This window comes from Chelmon rostratus, chromosome 3, assembly GCF_017976325.1.
Source record: "Chelmon rostratus isolate fCheRos1 chromosome 3, fCheRos1.pri, whole genome shotgun sequence".
Classification (NCBI taxonomy): Eukaryota; Metazoa; Chordata; class Actinopteri; order Chaetodontiformes; family Chaetodontidae; genus Chelmon; species Chelmon rostratus.
Genome location: NC_055660.1, coordinates 18,993,183 through 19,016,315, shown reverse-complemented (window position 1 = coordinate 19,016,315; position 23,133 = coordinate 18,993,183). Strand labels below are relative to the sequence as shown.

At 41.1% G+C, this 23,133-nt stretch overlaps 1 protein-coding gene across 2 annotated transcripts; it reads left to right on the top strand.

Moving 5' to 3' along the window:
* Nucleotides 1-2,562: 2,562 nt before the first annotated feature.
* On the top strand, nt 2,563-21,332 carry map2k7 (mitogen-activated protein kinase kinase 7). Of its 2 annotated transcripts, XM_041933458.1 has the most exons (12): nt 2,563-2,722; nt 4,654-4,701; nt 7,906-8,050; nt 8,457-8,523; nt 9,474-9,587; nt 10,818-10,937; nt 11,180-11,287; nt 11,382-11,561; nt 11,682-11,762; nt 12,667-12,809; nt 13,856-13,901; nt 14,020-21,332. In XM_041933458.1, the coding sequence occupies exons 1-12, from the start codon at nt 2,599-2,601 to the stop codon at nt 14,161-14,163; spliced, it is 1,320 nt and encodes a 439-aa protein (XP_041789392.1). In that variant the 5' UTR covers nt 2,563-2,598; the 3' UTR covers nt 14,164-21,332. The 2 variants fall into 2 exon arrangements, with proteins under 2 accessions (XP_041789392.1, XP_041789391.1); XM_041933457.1 differs by lacking the exon at nt 4,654-4,701 and having other exon boundaries at nt 2,580-2,722.
* The last annotated feature ends 1,801 nt before the right edge of the window (nt 21,333-23,133 follow it).

Below are 23,133 nucleotides of genomic sequence, written 5' to 3'. Positions count from 1 at the left end.
ATCAACATCTTTATCAACTGTCAGTGGAATCATGTTGTGATATGATGATGTCACGTCAACTTTTTACAAGATAACGATTATAATAATTTAGCCATTGTCCTTTATTTTCATTATAGATAAATCTGTTGATTATTTTTTAGATCAAGGGATTAATTGTGTGGTCTGTAAATATGTATAGGGTTGTTCATTGAAACATACCAGAGCAAAGGATGGTGTGTAGGGCCAAAAATAATCACAATTACATAAAAGTGCTAAAAAGGAAGCAAATTGTCACAGTGGAGGGGGTCGAACCAGCGAAAGTCAACGTCTTGACAAATGTGATTATCGGAATTGGAGAAAAAAATGCTGTGATACTGATTTTGACCATATCGCCATAATTTAAACATGAGACCAATTGCTGAGAGAAAATTGATATGCAATACAATTTGCTCACATCTGTTTGGGTTTTACGACGAAACCATGACGCTGAGAAAAGAGAGAACTCTGCTGGATCACCTGCTGCAGTGTCCTGGATCAAGCCCCTGAATCTGTATGCTGTTTATGCTGTATTTTCCTGACCTTTGACCTCCCTGTTAGGAAGCAAACATTACTAATGGAAAAACAACTTCTGATCATTGTATAGTGTTCATGCAACTGCACATGTCGCCTGCATGTTAGCCAAAATAAGTAAACAGGCCAATTTCAGTCTGTGTTTCATGGGAAAACACACAACAGTGGATCACTACAGTGACTGCATGTGGGGTCAGTTAAATGAAACCTCTCCACCTTTGCATACTACATTACAACCATGTGCATTCTCTGCAGGTCGGCAAAATGAATGCCATATTTAGAACATAGCAGTGTGCATACAGTCGGTGTACGTAGCTTGGTGTTGCCTCAGAACTCAAATTTAGAAAATCGCCTGAAGATCTCTTCAGTAAATGTCTGCTCCCACCGGCAAAACATTAAATAGTACCAAAAATTCACAGGGGAGAAGTTCTGACATTTAATTCCTATCAAAATACATTTGGAGGCTGTGTTTGTATATGTAAAAGGCTCAAATTTCCATCTGCTATTATGGTGGTGTGTGTTTTTGTTTTTGCCTACACAGCGGCTCAGTGGTTTTCATCTTAACCTCTCTGCTACCAGACACCCTTGATTACTTGCTTTTGATTGGCTCTTGGGCTGTAATGGTGAAATATGGAACCACAACTAATGACCGTTTTCATTATCTCGAAACCTATATATTTATTTATTTATTATTAATCCCCTTATTTCTTAGTTATTAAATTTCAGAATATTGAAAAGTATCCATTGCATGTTCCCAGAGCTGTTGCCTGACTTTTTTTTTTTTCTTCCAAAAATTGCTAGTTTTGCAGAATTACCAGTACAAAACCCAATGATACTGAAGTAGACCCTTGAAGGAAGTGAGGAGAGCAGCAAATTGTCACATTTGAGAGGCTGGTATGGTGTTTTGTCTTGCCAAATGACTTAAACTTTAGGTATGCAGATTACTTTAATAATGATAATTCAGAATATACCGCAAACTGGTTCGTTCTTGATTAGAAGTTAGATGTTTTTTGATGTGTTCTGTGTCCCAGTAGTTCTTTAAGTTTTGGCTTTAGGGTCCCAGCAGTTGAAATCGTGAGAAACACATGAGGCCATTGTCAATTGTTGTCACTACTAGTTTTTCAACTAAATATTTATGGGTTAATTGTTTGGTCTATTAAACACTTGAAAATATTACTAAAAGAAAAATGCCCCCTGAGCTCAAAGTGACATGTCAAGTTACTTGTTTTCGTTAAACAGTCCAAAATGTTAGAATATATTTAGTTTATGCTAAAATATGAAAATTTCCACATTTGAGAAGCTGGAACCATAGTTTGACAAATTCTTAATGATTAATTGAATATGAAAATATTTGCAGACTCATTTATGTCAATCAAGCAACTCAAGCTCTACTTGCTTAATCGCTTCTTCACAGCTTTCGACCAAATTATAGGGCGTCCTCAGCAAAATGGCGTTGGCTCAATTGTCACCAAGTGTAGATGTTAAAAGTTGACATAAGTTTAAACATCTGCAGGTCCACGAAAACTGAGCAAGCTGCATCTGCTGATGAAGACCTTATGATAAGGTCGAAAATACCACAAGTGAGGTCAAGACAGAACAGTCCAGCTCAACGTTTGGGTCTCAGATAGATGCACAGAACTGTTTGCTCGGTTCCTGGATCACTGAGCAAACTCAATTTTATGATGAGGACCATGTGATATAGCTGAAAGCTCCACAGCAAGGGAGAGGACCTTGAGTTGAGGTTATTTAGTCAACTGCTGATGAGTTTAATTTTCCTGGACTTCTCAACTCCAACTCTTCAGATCACTTTGACAGGTCTCCTTAATAACCCCACCTGTATAAAGAGGGTAAATGACTAAACTATTAATGACTGTAAAGGTACGACTCTGTAATAATTGTGTGTGTGTGTGTGTGTGTGTGTGTCCCCGCTCCGTCAGTCAGTCAGTCAGGCTGTGTGCGTGTGCGTGTGCTGCTGGCCCTGCCTGCCTGCCTGCCATAGAGGGGAGTCGAGAGCTCTGCTGGGAACTACATGGTGCTCAATTTTTCAAGATGTCGTCGCTGGAACAGAGGCTGTCGCGAATCGAGGAGAAACTAAAGCAGGAAAATGAAGAAGCTCGCCGGAGAATCGACCTCAACATCGACATGAGTCCACAGCGACCACGTCCGAGGCCGAGTGAGTGTCCGTCGGGGAGGACCGGGGAGTCGGTAACGGCCAGAATAGCAGGGGGAAAGATCGGAGAGGCGGAGGGAGGGTGGGAAGGAGTGGGGGTGTTATGCTTCTCCTAGCTACTACATGCTAACAGGCTAGCTACATAAACAAACACCAACTCAGCCCGGTCGGTTGATTTTACCGTTAAATCACTTAACGTAACTTAACAAGTGAGACTATTTCTACAGTAAGTAAAGCAGAATATTCAAAAAACGAAGCGCTGTCATGAAATATCTCGCTGGCTGTCACGTCCCGAAACCTGCTCTGATTCTGTCCTGTCAAACATGCTAGGCTAGCAGGCTAGCAATCTGAGTGATAGTCGGTGGCAGGCCCAGCGTCAAACTGACAATTTTATCTAGTTTCCAGTGTGTTTATAAAATGACATGGAGCTTCCCTGTATCCGCAGCTAATCTGTAGTTTTGTGTAATTAACCAGAAGCGTGTTCTGCTTGTGACTCTTGCGGCAAACTCAATTTTCACTGCCAGTTTTGACCCTTGACGAAACAGACGCTAATTTTTGCAAGCTACCAGATGTAGCTAACGTTCAACATACGTTACCAACCGTTACTCATGGTATTGTGTTTTCTATACAACCACTGCTACACATATAGTGGTAACAATTCAACAATCTAATGCGGATTCATTGAATTAAGTATGTCACAGTATTAAGGGAATATGAAATGAGCGTTGTAAGAATTGGTGAAGCAGTAATGTTGGGCCCTTGAACCGTCTGGAGGAGAAAAGTCTTGAGCAGCCCGGCTAGTTAAGCAGGCGAGTCTGCGACATGCCTGCACTGACTGACATGTTACACTGAAATAAGCACTTTGCAGGAGACAGAAAGCTCTTTATTAACTTCCCAGTGTGACATACTGAACTCTTCAAACTGTTAGACAACAATATAACACAATGTGTTCACTCACTGACTGCACAAAAAGGATTATATTTTTTCTTTCTTTCAAGACATCACTTCTTGTCCGTTCATATGAGGTTTGCGTGACATTGATCACAAGCCTGCTGTTTTCTGTTCTGTTCTCCTTGAAATGTTTTTGTGTTGAGGTTTCATTAACTCTCGGTGAGAGTGATCGTATGGGTGTGAATGAGTTCAAGGGAATGCTGGCGGTTATGCTGTATTCTTCTTATTGTCAACAAATCTCATGACAAAAAAAGACCAGCAATGAATTGATCCTACTAGCAAGTATTGACTGTGCATCCGAAGCTCAACGAGATTATTCCTCTGTGACATAGACCTCACTTGTTGTCCAAAACTAGTAATGCTCCAGTTCAGTACTGAACTTGATCATCCACAACATAAGCAATCATTTAACTGTAGTGTTATTTAAAAAGTCATCCCTTTCAAAACCGCACCAACAAGCCACTCTGTGGCAGTGGATAATATGTTTTTCCATTACAGTGAACGTGGGCACTCTAGTTCCTTTTGAGCTGATATGCTCCATCCTGCTGCTGTAAATACCTTACACCGGATGGTGTAAGCACCAAATGTGTATCAGGAAATATTTACTCCTGCTTTGAAAATTACAGAGCCTCCTTAAAAAATGGAACAGTGTATTTGCAACCTGTTTCTGAAGACTTATGACTTCAGTAGGAACCACTGGGATTAGAGCTGAGTGGCACACACAGGGTGGGGAAATCAGAAAGTATTGAAAGATGTTTTAGCACATCGTTTTGGTCTTTTCATAGGATTTATTGACAGTAAGGCAAAACAGTAAAATAATGCCAACATTGACCTTTTGTAAACACCTCTTTTGGTAAGGTGTGAAGAAAACAAAGGAATTATTTGTTAGATGATGGAGCATGTATGTGCGAGCACGTGTGATTGTCTCAGTGGAACAGTGCAGTAATGTGCGTGTGTGTGTATATTTTCTTTCCTCTGTCTAGTCATCGTGATCCAGCTCAGTCCTGCTCCAGCCCCTTCACAGCGTGCAGGTATCATTCAATCCATCACTCTCTCTGCCACTGCACCCCCACCCCAACCACCTCTGCACCCCATTTCACCTCCCGTCCCCCTCCTCCCTCATCTTTTTCTTTCTTCTTTTTTAAACCTGCCAGAGAAACAACACTGGCAGATCCCTATATTCTCAGACAATAAGTTTCCTTTTTTTTTCTCCTGCCAGTGAAGCCTAATAGGCACCTCAGTATTTACTTTTCACTTCCTGAGATTACTCATGTTTGTCTTTTTTATGGTATTTCTGCCATCCAGTGTAGTTTAGAGTCTAAAAAGGACAAACTATGAAAAAAAGATATGTTTCTTCTGAAACAAATGGCTGTAAAAGTCACCCCAGCAAATGTAGGGGCATTTTGTGTTTCAGCCAGACATACGAGATGAGATGGTCTTTGAAATAACATATAATAAGTAACTTGTGTTATCATTAGTTGACTAGGAGTAGTTTGGTTTCAAAGATGTGGATTTACCACAACTTTTAACTTTGCACCATATTACTGTCAAATTGTCTTTCAATTCAAACCTTCTCCCAGCACACACATACTGTACTTTCTTTCCCACTTCTTAATCTATGTTTCACACTCGTGCCTGATTAGTTTACAACTGAATAAGAGTCTCAGCTTCAATCCACGTCTGTAAAACCAGTTCTTGACCAGTTCTGATATTTTAGCCCAGCAGTTATTTACACCTCCCCTCAAATCACATCCTCCCTCCATCTTTCCATCTTTCCATCCCCACTCCTCTCTCTGTCTGTGTGTCTATGCCAGTGGCAGGGCAGTGTTGGTGTGTGTGTTGATGTTCACAGTGTATGTGTGTGCGCGGATGCGTGTCAGATGATTAACCTTTGTTTTGCTGGAGGCAGAGAATCACGGTGCATGTGGCTTTTCTGCACGACACAATGTTTTGGGTTGTGTTTTGTTTGACACAGTCTCTAATCCGGCATCCCCACTGGTCCGTCTACAGGAGTGCTGCGAACACTCTGGCTTCTCTTTCTCTCTCTGTTTTCTTTGTGTGGCGACTGAAGACTTGCCTTCCTGTCCGATTCTGACTGACTGACTGTCTGACTTCCAGCTTAGTCTGTGCTATGCAGTTTTGGCGGAATGTCTCCTCTCTTTTTCTCTCTCTCACATCGGACTGTTTGATGTTGTTTGCCTGTTATTCATCTTCTGGCATCCCCCTCCTTCCTTTTGCAGCAGCACTGTGTGAGCAGAAGGCGGTGCAGCAGTGCCTGCGAGTATCTATGTGTCTCCCCCTCTCCTCACTCTGTCTGCCCGTCTATCCTCTCATCCGTCCATCTGGAGCCAGCCGAACTATGGAGATGTGATCTATGCAAAGGATTGCCTGAGTTTCCCTTCCTCTCCATACTAACCCCTCCTCCCCTTCACAAACTGTTTCTCCCCTTACAGGCTGATCCCTCCACAGGTGACTCATGGATACAAACACCTTCTGGCACTCTCAGAAGAACTTCCATCCTGCTACTATAACAATCATTAAAATGATAATAATAACAGCTGCTTGGACCTCAAACATTTTTGCAAACTAGTTTTGAACTGGTTTTTAAAAAGCTGCTCATGTTAAATTGATAATAAGTAGGAATTTAAACTCCTTATTAGTCAGGGGTCTAAAGCCACATTTAGTGTTCAGAGTTGGCACGGTCATCATAGCTGCTGACTTTTTGTTTTAGCACTTGGTTGCGTGACATGTCTGTGCTAACACTACTTTAGATTTTTCTCCTGAAATTCTTTAACATCTCAAGTTGAAAATGAGTCTGTGCTTGATTGCACATACTCTTGATACTACAAGGTCAGCGTTGTTTTAACATGTTTCTCGAATGCATGAGCTTGATCTATGTTTTTAGCTAGAAGCATGTTGCGATTCCTGTTTGGATTTCAGTGCCAGTTAGTTGTGAACTGCAGCTACAACTGTCAATTTGGCATCCAAGGTTATAAAGTCATTTCATGGTATCAATTAGGCTGTGTGGCTTTTGTGTAGATAATAATGTCAAACTGCGGTTTGATACAGCTTGAGTTTTATTTTCATTGCTCCAGCCATCAGTTCGGGTATGATAACATGGTACTCTCTGAGATATGGGAACACAGCGACATCGCTACAAATGCGTCCAATGAGGCAACAAACAAAGCAGTTAAATGATCATACAGGTCAGATTGTAAAAACTACCCATGCTAGCCAAACTTATTTGGAACAAACAAAAGTGAACAGTGAAATTATTATCCATCTGTCTGTTAATGTCCATTAGCTTTCATTCGATCAAAATTGACTTTCTGGTTCAACTTTGAACTAACATGCTTGCCGTAGCAAATTCAGTTTTCTGGTACAGTGAGGGATTATTAACAACATTACTGGTGTGCTCACTTTTGGTTTTACCTCCAGTTAAACAACGGAGACCCTATGAATAAACTGGCAGCTCATACTTCTGCCCTGATGTATTTTTGTAATGTTACTAAGATCTCAGCAGTTGCTTTAATGGATCCAATGCTATCATAACAAATAAAACCAATGGCTAGAGTTAATAAAACAAGACCCAAGTGTTAATAAACTGTAGTTTTCCTCTAGAAACAAACTGTGGACACCCACATCCCTAAACTGTACCTCCTGAACTGTGGGCTAACCCTGTGCTGCCTCTCCCTGCCTGAGAATGGTGTTGCTTTTGCTCTGAGATAACTGTCCTGTTTGTTTTAACATTAGGTCGTGACATCAGTGTAACAAAAACAAAGCTGTAACTTTGTGGAAATAAAAACAACAAGTTCATATGCTACGCAGGGTCTAGATAGCAGGGCTATGGTGAAAGAACTCTTGGATCTCGCCAAGGCCAATGTCTCTTGGTGTCTCATGGGAAATATTTTTCAGTTGGTGCTACACAACACACGATAGATCACATTCTTTTATCATCAGACACTTTGGTTTAGTCATTATGTAAAGAAATCTGAAGCCCAGAAGGAAGGAAATGCAAAGTCAAAGAGAACACTGGAATTAGTTAAACAAAGCTTATAAAGCACAAATAGTAATACATTACCACCTTCTCTGTTGGTGCTTTAAACAAGTCAGTAAGTGCATAATAAGCACAGCCATCTTACAACTTTTGGCATGCTGTCCTCTGGTGCAAAACATACTACACCATTCTTTCTGTTCTCCTGCCTGTGTCTAATGTGTCATGTACTCCACCCCAGCACTCCAGTTGCCGCTGGCCAACGATGGAGGCAGCCGTTCATCGTCTTCAGAGAGCTCACCTCAGCACCACCCTTACCCCAGCCGCCCGCGACACATGCTCACCCTGCCCACACCTCCGTACGGCCTGCAGAAGAGCCTAGAGAAGTATGTTGACACATGCTAGCGTTCATCTGAGCAACGATCGATGAGAGACCGTATTTGCAGTGGTCTAAAAACAGCAAAAAGGCTCTTAGTGTGTTTATGTGGCATCAGTAAACGTGATCTTTTATGTGTACACCCAAGCTTGTCGCATGAACATGTACATGCCCACAGCAACACACAAACACTGGGGAGTGAGCAGAATCTAGGGTCATTAAAGTAAGAGCTGGTTATGTCACATATAATGGATCCAAATGGAAAGCGTGCGGGTGTAAGGGATGTACAGAGACACATGCGGCATCCATTTGTGAGTCAGAAGTCTTGCTCTCATCTCGCTACTGATGTTTTACACGAAAAAATCCTTCAAATAGCATTTGTGCTCCCTGACATTGTGTGCGTTTTGTCCCCACAGTGCAGAGATTGACCAGAAATTGCAAGAGATCATGAAACAAACGGGTTACCTGAAGATCGACGGTCAGGTGAGATTTGCACACAGAGACAGTAGTTGAGTTTCTCTAGTCTGGAAATGTGAATCCCCTACATGTTATAGGTGACCTAAATGATAGCCAGGGTGAGAGGCATAGGACAGAATATCAAATATGCCAGACTTATCCCTCTTACACAATCTCAGTCCAGTTTTTTTGATAGTAGAGGACACTTGTTTATCCTCCACAGTATTTAAAAAGGCAAAATCCCATCTATTTCATGCAAGCAGGCGAGCTGGTTACAGTGAGAGTGGAAATCATTGTTAAACCAGGTCAAGGTTAAAGTAAAACCCTTTGAAAGCAAACATCCAAACCACTGAAATGTCCTTGAGCAGAACACACATTTTCTATCAAGAAAACAGTACTCTCCCTGCCTGTTTTTTTTCTCATTGACAAAGACCCAAAAATCATGAGGTGTGTTCAAGGTGAGTGACTACAACTCTTTTTGCTTGTGTTTTTTTTCTTCTCCTCCCTCCTCCAGCCTTCAGATGCGGTATCACAGTCAGTGCCGGTCACGGTTTGAAGATGCTTGAGAAAATTATTTGACTCATCGCTGCTCTCCAGATTGTTTTTGCTTCCTCTCATTAGCCCAGAGGGTCGTTACATCATACACTCGATGAGATGTGCCACACAGCATCTCAGTCACCAATGATTTGATTTTAACGAAGCACAGAAATGATGCATCTTCCCACTGTGTGCTGGTATTCTCAGACATGGCCAATGGGGCAGCAGCTTAATTAAACACCAAAACATTTATTAGTGAATGGCCGAGAGGGGTTTACTGTTGCCTTATGATGCAAAAAGTAGAACTGGCCTCTCATCTCTTTTTAGCTTGAAGAGTTTGTGTAGAAGCAACTCTCAGTTAACATTTTAACCAGTAAAACTATATTGAGAATCATCTGAAGTCTTGTTTTATCTGTTTGTGGCTCTTTGTCTGTCCACAGCGGTATCCAGCGGAGGTGACAGACCTGATCAGCGAGGGGGAGATAGGCAGTGGGACCTGTGGACAGGTCTTCAAAGTGCGATTCAAGAAAACTGGCCATGTCATCGCTGTCAAAGTAAGACCCTCCTGCACTAACCAGGCCACTGTAACACATTTATCATTTCCTCCTTTCCTGTAGAGGCATGGCATAAGTTTATTGTGTATTCATAGGGTCTCCATTAGCTTCGGCTGTTGCTGTTTCTAATCATTCTAGGATCCATAAATAAAAATGTGCATGGGACGAATTCTAGACATCGACAGTTATTAAAGAAAGCTATAATCATAGAATATGAAGTACATCAAAAATAGATCAACAACACATTTAGTTTGCAACAGGACTGCATTGGTCCATAATCCAAAAAGAGATCAGAGACAGGCCCAAGAAAATCATTAAAACATTATATTACCTAAATTATACAGTATGACACTTGCAGTTTGAAGCTCTTTCTATTAGTAATGTATTTGGTCAGGGTTATGGCTTCCAATCAGAGGAAGCTCTATACAGAACAATGTATTTCAGATCATTTGTTTTAGCTTTGGGAAGACAAAATGAACATTCATTGAGTAATTCATTGACAAAATTGGTTGTAAGATGTAGGTGTTTGTTGCTAGTGTATTAAAGGTATAGAGAAGAAAGAAGGTAAGAATCCAGGTTTACCTGAGATGATAAACCATGTTTGGTGTTGACAGGTAGCCAAGATCATTTAGAAAGCCATAGGTCCCTTCAATATGACCGTTGTGTAGTTATTGTTGTTCCCTGTGCTTTACTAATTCTGTATAATTGACGGTATGTCTGTAATTGTGCTGCTAGTACTGTGATGTTGAATGAGTGACTCGGGCACATGCTATCCTTTTTGTTAAGCTGAACTTTTTTGGGGGAAAAATTGTAACGTATGAGATGTTGAAATCTTGGCCTGCGGCTCATTTTCAAAATACAAGAAAATTTCCCTCCAGGAACAATTAAGACATAAAGAGTACTCTCAAACTTCTGTCAACACAATCAAAGTACAGTACAAACTTGGCGCTCAGCATGGCAAAGCTCTGATTTTCTGTTGTGCTTTAATTGTGACTAGTTTACCAACTCAGTCAAAATAATAGCCGCACACAACAACCCTCCTATTTAACAGATGACTTAATTGTAGCCTTCCCAGCTGTTAAACAATTAGGGAGTCAATCAGCTCACCGGAGGAGTCTTTGTTTTGTGGTATCCTAATGGCTTGTTTCTTAACATGCACACACAGCATGGTGTGTGTGTTCAGATGGTGGCAGGAATCTCATATGTCTTTGTGTGCGTGTGCATCACCAGCAAATGCGTCGTACAGGAAATAAGGATGAGAACAAGAGGATCCTGATGGACCTGGATGTGGTGCTCAAGAGTCACGACTGCCCTTACATCATCCAGTGCTATGGCGCCATAGTTACCAACGTAGGTGTCAGCAAAATACATTACTGTCTGTATATTTTGTTGTCACATTATAACAGTAGTAATCGGAATACTTCCATATCTGCATTGTCTGTTTGAACACCCCAAACAAACTACAGCCTCAGGTTTATTTTTATATTTTCACCCAGCGTGACTGTTTCTGCACTATGTTTCAGTAAATTCCCCTGTAGTAACTCCTGAATTGAACAGGTAAAAGCTGGATGTGTATGTGTGTTTGTGTACAGACGGATGTATTCATTGCCATGGAGCTGATGGGAACATGTGCTGAGAAGCTGAAGAAGAGAATCCAGGGCCCCATTCCAGAGCGAATCCTTGGAAAGATGACAGTGGCAGTAAGTGAAGAAACTCACACACAGATGAGAAAATATAACACTTGATTGTTTTGTTCCTATAGTCTTGCTGTGTATGTGTTTGTTTCTGCTCCAGATAGTGAAGGCATTGCTGTACCTGAAAGAGAAACACGGTGTCATCCACCGGGATGTCAAACCCTCCAACATCCTCCTGGACGCTAAAGGTCAGATCAAACTGTGCGACTTCGGCATCAGCGGACGCCTCGTCGACTCTAAAGCCAAGACCCGAAGTGCCGGCTGTGCTGCCTACATGGCGGTGAGTGAAACCCACGCGCTCTACACTCAAACACGCTACTAGTATCGGACACGCAAATCCCAGTTTGCATGATACACACTGATTCCGTAAACAGAGTGCTCTGTTTTGTTGTTCTTGCAGCCTGAGAGAATAGACCCTCCAGACCCCACCAAACCTGACTATGACATCCGAGCAGACGTGTGGAGCCTTGGCATCTCTCTGGTAAAACTGCTTTCATTTTCTTACCATGAAAGCAGAGCACTTCTGCTCATTTTCAAAGCAGGTACTGGGTCAGTCTGGAGTTCCATAAGAACTGGTAAGGGGTGAAAGATTTAGCTTTATGTTATGTATTTATTTATTTATTTATGCCCGTAATAACATTTACATTAATAACATTTTAAGTTAACATTTTCGATGTGTTATGTTGTAATGCACAGCTTTGATGAGATGATGGCGTTGCTACACACAGGGCAGTAATAATAGAGTGACATGTCTTTTGTAACAACTGTAGTTTTCATTCCCCTCAGTATCACATGGATATTTGCACTGTAAGATGAGCAAGGAGCAGCTGAACATTTGGTGTATGATATTTGTATAAAGTCTTAAGTTGTGGGTGGGTGTAAGCACAGTGTCAGCATGGTGCTCTAATGTACTGACCAGTGTTCATAGCCAAAGCTTGCTAACTAAGAATGTACTGCTACCCCTGTTTAAAAGCCATAATAACAGAGGAATTTTTATTTTATTTTATGTGAGGCCAGGCATGTTTTGGCTCATCTCTAATATTCTGCTAAAGCTTCATCCATTATTCTACAGCTGTGAACAGAGACATAAGTGGTTAAATATTACGAGCCCTTTTCCACTAAATAGTTCCAGGAACTATCAAGCCTCCAGAACTTAGCTAGGAACTAAAAGTGCCTGTGCTTCCACCTTATCTGAAGAACAACGAACATTCGGCCAGTAGTTCAATAAGTGAGATAAATTGTCCAGTCAAATTACCGACAGAACCTGCATGCATCCAGTTGTAGAATAATTATTTTGTGTTATTTATTTAAACAACTGCTTGACAAACAAGTGAAACACTTTTTGCTGATGACAGTGGATGTTAACGGATCTGTGTGTCCTGTAGGTGGAGCTGGCCACGGGACAGTTTCCTTACAAGAACTGCAAGACAGACTTTGAGGTTCTTACCAAAGTGCTGCAGGAAGATCCTCCTCTGCTGCCTCTCAGCATGGGCTTCTCCCTTGACTTCCAGTCCTTCGTCAAAGACTGGTGAGCACAAATCTCAGTCATAAACTGACTTTCATGATGATATCACCTAAATTTGATCTCACAGCATTTTTGTTTGTTTGTTTTTTTTACTGCAAAAACATTTATCGTGGTAATGACAGTATTGCAAAATCCATGTCATGAGTCCAGTAACAGTGATGAAACTGGTATACAGCCGACCCCTGGTGCTTTTAGCTACTTTGGTCCTGTGACTGGAACAAACTGTCTGATGACTTGAGGTCTGACACAACTGTGTGCATGTTCAAAAGCATACTGAAAAAGTTTCTGTTTTAGGCTCAGGCTTCTGATAAGTTATTCTGAGTGTTTCTGTGTTTGTGGTTTGTGAGATAGTTGTTGACACAAGCGCTCAGGCGCAAGATACTGGACTGTAATGCACGACTTGAAAAACACACCAAGGTAGAAAAAGGACTCAAGGCCGGTTTAATAAAAAAAATCATCTCAATACAAAAACGATGAACTAAAGGCGCTTGGTAGACAAGGAACAAACTAAAGACGCTAAGGATATAACTTTCTAAAAAAAACTAGAAAACCAAAAAGCTCCCAATGAAGACTAGGTAGATAAGGTAACAGTGCGGGACTGACATGGATCACGAAGGTCACACGACAGTCTGGCACAGGACAAGGGGAGATGCAGACTATATATACATGAGGTAACAAGGAACAGGTGGAGACAATCAGGGCAGGGCAGACAATCAGACAGGCGGGAAAAACATCAGGAAGTCAGGGTTCTGAAAGAGAAGAGAGTTAGGGTTTCACAATAAAACAGGAAGTGCAAGACAAAACGTGACAGCAAGCAAGCAAACTACTTAACAGACACGACGAGACATAACAGTTGTGTGATTTGTCAGTGTCTTTTGCAGGCTGAGATGTTGTTAGTAATCTCATGCCATTGTTGCTGTATGCACTTTGCTGCAAAGCACATTGAATTTCCCTCTCAAGAAATGATCTATTTGAAATTAAATTTATCTTCAGATGTATCTTTTAAAATGCATTTACTGCAGCTTCACTCCATGTGTGTGTTTCCGCAGCCTCACAAAGGATCACAGAAAAAGGCCAAAATACCACCAGTTGCTGGTAAGACACTAGTCATAATGAGCAACAAATATTTTGTTGAGATACAGAATTACCCAGTGGTCAAATGTGACTATACTGCTTACGTAACTCTGTATTTCTGTGTGTCTCCCTCATCTAGGAGCATAGTTTCATCCGGCGTTACGAGGTGCTGGAGGTGGATGTGGCTGGTTGGTTCCAGACGGTGATGGATCGCACTGAGTCGCCTCGCAGCAGCCAGTGTTACAGCCATCAGCACCAGCTCCACTCGCTCTTCAGTAGGTAGCCTAGCCTAGCCCAGCTCGGCGTTAGCTTAGCCAGACGCTAGTCTAGCCTAGCTTTAGCTTTGCCAAGCCCAGACTCAGTCTGTCCTAGTCTAGCCCAGCGTTAGCAGCTAAGCCTAGCGTTAGACCCAACCCACCTGTCCATCTGTCCACCGGATCACTTGAAGAGCCCACAGAGGAGCGGGAGGGACGGAGACTCAATGGAGGACTCTGGATGGACAGATGAACGGAGAGATGGACTGATGGATGGATGGATGACACAGGTGGATCTGTTTATCAATGTGTTGAATCTGGACAGGCAGACATGGGAAGGGGGAAAGAGAAAAAGGTGCACACTGTAGTTAGCTTCATTCATTTACACACTGTCTCGTCACACGATCTTAACATGTCACATCACAGTGGGTGTAAACAGCCACACACACTTGCATAAAAACTGTTTGTGTATCTTGGATGTGTTTCTACATTTCCTCCACTTTTCATTATTTTTCCATCCACGTCTGTCTCCAGCATTAATCCAAGTCTTTGGATTAGTCAACAGAGTAGTCACTACACACTGGAACAAAGCATCTGCTACATTAGCAAACCTGAATCTCTCTTGTACATAAACATTATGGCGGACACAACAATGTCTTGTGCAATTACGATTCTTCAGGTGTTTCTGCTATCACACATTCTCAGGCTGTGTGTGCGTGTGCGCGTGTGTGTGTATCAATATCAAGACACAGTCACTGGTTGGTTTTACAAGTGAGATTATATTTCCTAGTTATTTAATCACCTTGACACTACAAGAATGAATTAATCTGTTGGCTGTGCTTCATTTTTAACATGTAAGGATAGTAATTCTCATTAACTTGGATATGAAGTACGTTTAGAATATCCATCATTGTATTTAGCAACTGCATAATTGGAGGAAAAAACACTGAAAAATAATGACAAAAAAATTAGCGTTGCATTTTAGCTTTGTAAAAAAAGTTGTTTATGGATTTTGTGTATTCAGAATGGTGTAGATGAAATAAGAGTGTTACAAGAGATGGTGGGATGCTAGGAAAAGAAATGATGAGTTAGAAAGGCGAAGTGTCAGACTATTTCTAGAAGTGTGTGAGAAGAAAGCAGAGAAAGTAGAAGAAGAGGGGAGTTTTACTCTGATGACGTTTGAAAAATTTAATAACTGTTACTAGTGTGAGAAACGAGAGAGGTTGGAGGTAAAAATGGGAGCAGAGTGCTTTTTCATAAAGAGGATACAGAACGGGAGCTTATCTTGTACAAAGAATATCAGTGCGGTAAATCTTATCACCTGTGGAGCATTTCTTTACTTCACTCTCTGTTTGTCTACCTCTTCCCCTTTGTCCACCTCTCTGTCTGCCTTCATTGTGATGTAGTGCTCCACAGTGTTACCAGACCAAAGGCTGCATGTAGGTTGTTGTTGGTGGAGGCCAAGAGCTTTTGACCTGCTCCTGTGAAAATTTCAGACATTAAGAAACACAGACACAAAGACACGTGAAGCATGTTATGGTGTTTTTAGAATCTCAAGCAGGGGTCTCAAACTACCAGATCTGACCCACAAAGTCATAAATGTTTTTTGCTATAACGTGTCATTACGAAGTTAATGTTGATTGCACAATAATGGCTATAGAATAATGACACCATGTCGATTGATTAATCAAGTAATTGTACCTACTCACAGTAAGATAAGACATACTGCATGCAGATTTAGCGCAGCAATCCTGGCGCAACAATGTGTCTTTCAAAACCCAAAAGAAAGGTTGACCTGGAGCATAGACAGTTTCAAGCAACCTGAACAATTGATTATTTTCTCGTTGAGTTTAATGTGACTGTTTCCTGTCTCATCTGTAAGGATGAGACTGCCGTTCTGGGTGATGTGACTTTGAGACCCCTGAACAAGAGAATTATTGAGACAAAATTAAGTGTGTCAGGCTTGATAAATCAGGCACACCTGAACCGGTCAATGTGTTTGAAACTGCGACGTATAGATGAACTTTATGATCGCAATGTCTTACTGCCTCCCCTGTGGCAGGGCCACAGCCAAAGCCTGCTAGATGTGTAGACTCAAACCTCCCACGCCCCGTCATGCACCAAACCAAATCACTGCTAGACACAGAGAACTGAGGACTGGCAACGATAGAGAGAGGAAAACGTTATGTGTCCGAGAGTGAGAGAGAGATCCTGGAATGTTGGCAGAAACGATGAGTGAAAATGAAATGACAGGAAAACGAGAGGAGAGTATGGAGTGAGGTGAAAAGGAAGACAGGGAGTGTTCAGAAAGTTGGATGGGAGGTTGCAGAAAAGTCAGAGACAAACTGGAGTTGGATGACAAGAAGTAAGTGTGTAAAAAAACAAAAACCGAGAGGAAACATGGAAGGAAAACGTCAGGCCGAGTTTCACGGAACTGCCGAGCTCTGAGGCTAGCTGGTTATTGTGAAAAGCTTTCATGGTGTTACACCAACCTACCAATTATGATTTTAGCGAGTGAGTTAGCTTGTTGTGTTGATGATGTGTACTGTTCTGTTCAAACAATGTTATTTATTTACATTGCTACTGCTGCTACTTTTTTATTGCTTTAGACGCTGCTGCCACTTCTTTTCCCCAAAGGACAAATATTTTATTCTTTTTCTTTTAAGCCAAATAAGTGAAATAATGCAATGTCAACACGTTACCAAATACAGAAGGGCAAGTCTGAAGAGGGCAAAAGCAAGTGAGAGAGGGTGAGACGGATTAGAAGAGAGGGTGAGCGCAGGGAGGTCGGCTTCACGGAAAGTACTAACAAACAAAATACACACCTCACCTCAAATGTAGCTCTATGTGTAATGGAAGTAGTTAATCATGTATACCACAACGTCACACTAAACTGTACAGTGTAGATATGATTAGAGGGGTTGTCTGTCTGTCTGTCCAGATGCTTTTTGCCACATCCATTCTTTACTCTCTCCATCCCTCCATCTGTCTACAGGTTGCCTGCAAGCTTGACAACCTTGACAGTTCACACCAAAGGTGTCCACAACTCAACAAAAATAAGAAAGAGCGTTGTTGTTATTGTTATGACTATTGTTATTGACCTTATAATGGATTACTCTCAGCTATGGTATATATGAAATCTCTTTATAGCTAGTGGGAGAAGGGGTGGTGGGGGTGGGGTCTCTGTAGTATAGCAGTGCTGTGTGTGTGTGTCATACAGTATACTATACAGGGGGAGACTGTTAAACTAACACGCGACAAGGCCCCAGCAACACAACCAGCCAGCTCGTCCTTCAACTCAGTTAATCAACTCACTGCGGGCCTGTATGAGGAAGTAAATCCAGCTCAGTGTGGCTCTCTGTGGGCTACCTGGCTCCACCGAGCCGCTCAACGTTAGCAATCCTGGATAACTGGTATCACACAGCTGGTTACCAACTGGCTCCGTTAAATCTGGGTTTTCCAGTCCAGCCATGAGTTCTTAATCCAAAACCAATCAAATGTAACATATTTAAACCCAAATTCAAAGTCTTGTTACCTAACAGCGATATATACACCAATACTGATATATCTGCAGCAAGCTAACATAGGCTGATATATCGATCGAGCTCTACTGTTTCCCCACACAGGCTGAGTAGCACCGCGTCTTGTGATGAGTAAACCAAATTTTATATGTAAAAAAATCTGCAGCTAACAGTCACTAATTAGGCTGTTAGTGTGTTCATCTGTCATGTCTGGAGTTTGAAAACTAAAGTGGTTATGTAAAAAACGCTCAATGTCTGACATAATTATCATGGAAATGTGTGTGTCTCTGTTTCTTGTTACTTTATTGTAAACTCTGTTAAAAGTGAGCCAGCTTTGTGATACCAGTAAAGCTCAGAGATTGCTCATATTTTGATACAGGCCCATTGAGCAGATGTGACTGTGAGGTGGCAGTCCGTTAGCTCAGCCTTTGTCGGGTTTTAATCTGGAGGCCAGCCAGTGACCTGGAACTGATTTAACACTGGACAGGAGCTCTTGTTGTTGGTGTTCCTGCTCTTGTAAACTCTCCAGATGACAGGATTAGGGGCTGATCGTCACAGACCTGCTCAGCCCCCCTGCTAAAACTGTTGTATGAAAAACTTGAATCTGGTGCTTAGCATCATCAGCTGTACTGCACTGCCAGCACAGCCTGAGGTGTACTCATTGGTGCAGTTTCAGAAACACTCTAGGACTCTGTACAACGTTCACTGTTCCAACTCTGTATGTGCATCTCGTGTCCAAACACAAAGCTGGACCCAGTCTCCCACTGTTGAGGGTCTTTGTTATTAAGCTGATGTGTATTTTACGCACGCACACACTCACTCCACCATGCTGTTTGCGTGCATTTCCATCCAAACACCTGATTGGGTGATGGTGCCATGCGACACCCCTGTGAAACCAATCACGTCAGGCTAGGTGTGCACCTGCTGAATGAGAACCAATGACTGTCAAGTGTGTGTGCGCGAGGAAACAAAACATCTTATTACTAACCTACACACACAGCAAATGTATAAAGTTAACCAGTTCTACACAGCAATGCTTGCTGTGTGTGAGGTGTGAGGCCAGGGTTGGACAGTATAACTGCTAGATCATAGCACGTACCTGCGCTGTGCCTCAACACCGAGGGGGTGCACACACACGCGTGTGTGCGTGCGTCTGTGTCGTAAACCCATCTGTAAGTAAACCAAATATCATTTTCACTATGCAGTCATTCAAACCATGTCAGCTTGCTTCGATGGGAAGAAAAAGCCTTCTGTACATACACAGATTTAGGGATGAACTGGAGTTAGCGACAGTGTGTTTTTCTTTTTCGAGCCCCCCCTCCCAGTGTGATTAACATCACCGCCTTCAGCTAGTTCACAGAGAAGAGAGAGCAAGAGATATGTTCTGAATGAGCTGACAAATATTTAAGGATTGTATTGGGGTCAGGGAGGGACAGGGTTAGCCTGGGGTTTGTAGTCTTGGGGGAGATACAGATCAATGCTGTAAAGTATATCAATTGCATGTTATTGTCACCGTTGTAATTGCCATTGTTTTTTTTGTTTTGTTTTGGGTTTTTTTTGTTGTTTTTTCTTCCAAGACAACGGTTGGTTGGGGTGGGGATGCACAAAACTTTATCCTTATTTATGATTTTTACACATATAGTTTGTAATTTGTTTTTGTTTTTGCAAAAATGTTGAATTGTTGTGTACTTAGGAAAAGACACACTTTTTTTTTTTTTTTTTTGCCTTTTTTAAAATGTTGTCTGTTAATTTTGCAATATACTCTTTCACTTTGGACCCGTCACTAGTTGCCGAGGAGGAGGAGGAGCTGTATCTTTATCAGCAGACTGTGTTTGTTAGAAAAACGTCCTGTTTTCCCCTCATTCATGTGCCGTGTGTCTTTCTTTTCGGTTAGCTGTGGGTGCAAGCGGCGAGTGTGTGTGATGTTTATTCGTCTACCAAAAGTCTTTATTGATGGTGATTATTAGTAGCTTTTATTTTTGTCCTTTGTTTCGTTTTTTTAATTCTGATTACTATGATTACTGTTTTTATTATTATTATTTTTGTTGTTATTATTATTCAGGGCAAAGATGACACCAAATTGAACAAAGAAATAAATGGGTGATCCCAGACAGTGCTGAGGGCTGGACAGTGTTGTCCGTCTTTCTAAAGGTTTCCTTTACTGGCGAGGTGGAGCAGTCGTTTTTTTCTCACCGTTACGCTGTAGTATCTGTCCACCTTATTTAAACCGCCACATAAAGGTAACCTCCTAACTGAACGTCTAATAGTATTTTTTATTATTATTATTATTTTATTTTCCTTTGATCAGATATCATGATCGATTTATTTGTTACCCCAGTTTGGGTCATAAGTTGTGTGCTGTTATTTAATTCTTTTTCCCCTAATCCATGCGCTCTGCTTTTGGATTTTATTTTTTATTCTATTTTATGGTTATTATTTTTTATTCTTTCTGGTTTGTCTGATGCTGTAGTAGTGAGCTGATTGGTCATATACCAGAGGGTTTTTTTTTGTTTGTTTTCTCTAATGCTGAGACTGTTGTGACTGACGTTGCACTTGCGATGGGTTTTATTTTGTTTTGTGTTGCAGATTGTTGTGCAGAGAGGAGATTATTTGGTGTTTTCTTTAAAGTCACAGCAGTTATTTTATCAATCATAGATCTGTGACACAGAGCAAGAAAAATTATTCTACAGTGTATTTTTTTCACTGATATTTATTTATTGGTCATATGTATGTTTTTTGGTTTGTTTGTTTGTTTGTTTTTATGTGTATTGCTTTTTTGTGGAGGGCAAACAGGACTCAAGGTAGAGGAGTAGTCTCTCATTGGCATTTTACCATTGTGTACAGAAAGCAAAATATTGTATTCAGCCATCACACTAACGTACAGTCTATAAAGTAATAGATTAAGAGGTTAAAATAGAAATGTACAGCACAGTAAGAAACAATGTTTCTGGCTTTACTGTGGCTGTCTGACTTACTGATATCCATTATTTTGTTTGCTGTTTACCCTCTCAGAAGGCCCCAACAAACAAACTGCTCATGGGTTAAAGCTGAGTAACCACAGCATGGTGTATTTGAACTCTAGTGCTTCGCTAATAACTCACAGTTAAAGCTTGTCATGTTTGAAACTTGGATGGTTTTTATCAGTAAGTACTGAATGCCAGCTACAAAGCAGACTAGTTTTTTGTTTTGTTTTGTTTTAAGTATTAGGTATTTCAGCTGATGATAACTACTATGATAGTGGACTGATTGGCCTGTTATTAATCTGCACTCCCCGTTAGCAAGGTGAGACAAGCCTGCTTTGAATTATCATTGAGGTTTGTTGCTTGGTTTTTCTAAATGCAGTCTGAAGTCTAGATTGCATGACTTTGCTAGTTTGCAGGGTGGGGGGAGGATCCACTTCAGTCACCGCTGTTGCAGTTCAAAGGCTTCTTGTATGTACGACGCCATGGATTTATTGTCTTGACAGTTGTATCAATCGACACAGCTTTACTGCCCGTTTCTTTCATTTTTATTTGTTTGTTTGTTTTTGGCTGTATTTTACCCCCCCCTCCCCGTTCACCCCCAGTCTCATTTCAAACAGAATAAATGCCATTATATTGTGAATACCTCAGGATTTTTTTGGAGAAAAAAAATAATAAAACACCTAAAAATCAAATAAATAAATAAATAAAAACTCATAAAAAGTTCATGTCTCATGGCATTTTTTTCTTTCTAACTGGGTTAGAAAGCTTCACTTTAGTGCTCCATGCTGCATGTAAACTAAATGTCATGTAAAATCTGAGGGGTGCCCCTTATTTCAGACTATATTCAATATTGTCAGACTTTCAAACTTCATGTTATATTATTGTATTCACATACAAATGATTGGAAATGTTAAAAATGAAAACAATGCATCTCAAATATGCTCCATCTGTGTAATTGCCAGTTTTGTCCACAGCGGGGTGCACTGTTCACTCTTTTCACACTTCTATCCTGGGATCTCTGACTTCAGGTTGGCTAATTTGTCTCAAATAATCCTCAAAGTATTTAAGTGGGGCAGCAGGATGAGTAAAAGTTACTGGACTTCTGCCCAACTCGTCTACAATAACTGTATAGTAATTAACGGTAAGTAAAATCTGTCCTTTAACTGCCAAACCCATGCTGGCCGATGCGTTCCAACACATCAGAATAAACTTCCATGCAGACGTCCCCTGACAACAATCCTGTCTGCACTTTCCCTGCAGTGAAATTGACCACAATTACCTGCGAGACATGACATGACTTGACATGACTCTGCTGTTGCTCCTAGTTGAAATCTTACAAACAGCACATGAAGCATTAACCATGTTATCTAACTTGAAACACTTTTGTCTGGTTTAGGTGTTAATGCACAAACGCCCACTGTTGGTGTGTGTATCATGCAGGAAAAAACTATGATCTTCAAGCCATTATGAGGTGTGTCAGGTGGTTGCCCTGTCCTGAAGCCAGCTACAGGAAGCTGCCTTATATGTGAAGTGGTGTACAGACTGTACCCTGTGGCTGTGAAAATGAGCCAACAGCGTTACGACTAGGTGAAAAAACAGAACTTATTCACCCTCCAAGGTGACGTCTGTTTTCACAGTATGCACAATAAAACACCATCATACAGTACACAGACAGTTTACAGCTGAAAAACATACAATGGATTTGCTAAATAGTAGCATAAACCTTCACTGTTGACTGTTCAGTGACACTGCTGAGGTGAATTTATGTAAAAGCCAGCATCATTTTTATTTTAACATGTTTAGGGGACAGAGACTAAATTCAGGTTTTTACAGATGTATCTGACGAGGATAGACGAAGGCTGAAAAACTTACTGTTAAAGGATTGATGACATTTTTTCAACTCTGTCTCAAAACAATGCTCACACGCTCATATGCACAGTGAACAGCTGAAACGTGGACAGTATACAGAAAACAAACAAACACAAAAAACCCTTTTCCAAAGCATGATGAGTGTATCCACAGTCCTTGTCCTGTGCAAAAGTCCAGTTAGGCAGAAGTTAACACGAGGCTCCAGCTGTCCGAAGCGGTGTCTTCCAAAATTACAGTCTCATTAGTACCAAATTTCCTCTTTCTGTTTCCGTATTGAGTATCTTTTTGTGGCAGAGTAATAAAAATACAAAGCAACAGTTTCATACTGAAAGGTTGTAGCTTTAGAAGATACCTGCTTGATTTGTCAAACATTACACAGATTTTTTTTTTTTTGACTTGCTTTAAGAAGGGATTAAGTTTGAAGTTTTGAAAATTCTTTGAGGGTTGGGTCGAAGTTTGTTTATATCCTTACCAGCATGTCACCTGATCTGTTACCTCTCTGAAACAAGCAGCTGCATCAGAACTGTGTGTATTGCAGTTTTATTTTATTGCCTACAGTGAAGCCCATTCATAAAACATAGTGTACACACCTTATGATGCTAACAGTGTGTGTGTGTGTCCTTGGTCTGCTTCATTCATGCTGTGA

Excerpts from the sequence above, each read along its gene's own strand:
- map2k7 (XM_041933458.1), top strand. The coding sequence starts at position 2,599 with ATGTCGTCGCTGGAACAGAGGCTGTCGCGAATCGAGGAGAAACTAAAG. Across the intron at positions 11,562-11,681 it reads GCTGTGCTGCCTACATGGCG|CCTGAGAGAATAGACCCTCC; the intron begins GTGAGTGAAACC and ends TTGTTCTTGCAG. Across the intron at positions 12,810-13,855 it reads CAGTCCTTCGTCAAAGACTG|CCTCACAAAGGATCACAGAA; the intron begins GTGAGCACAAAT and ends GTGTTTCCGCAG.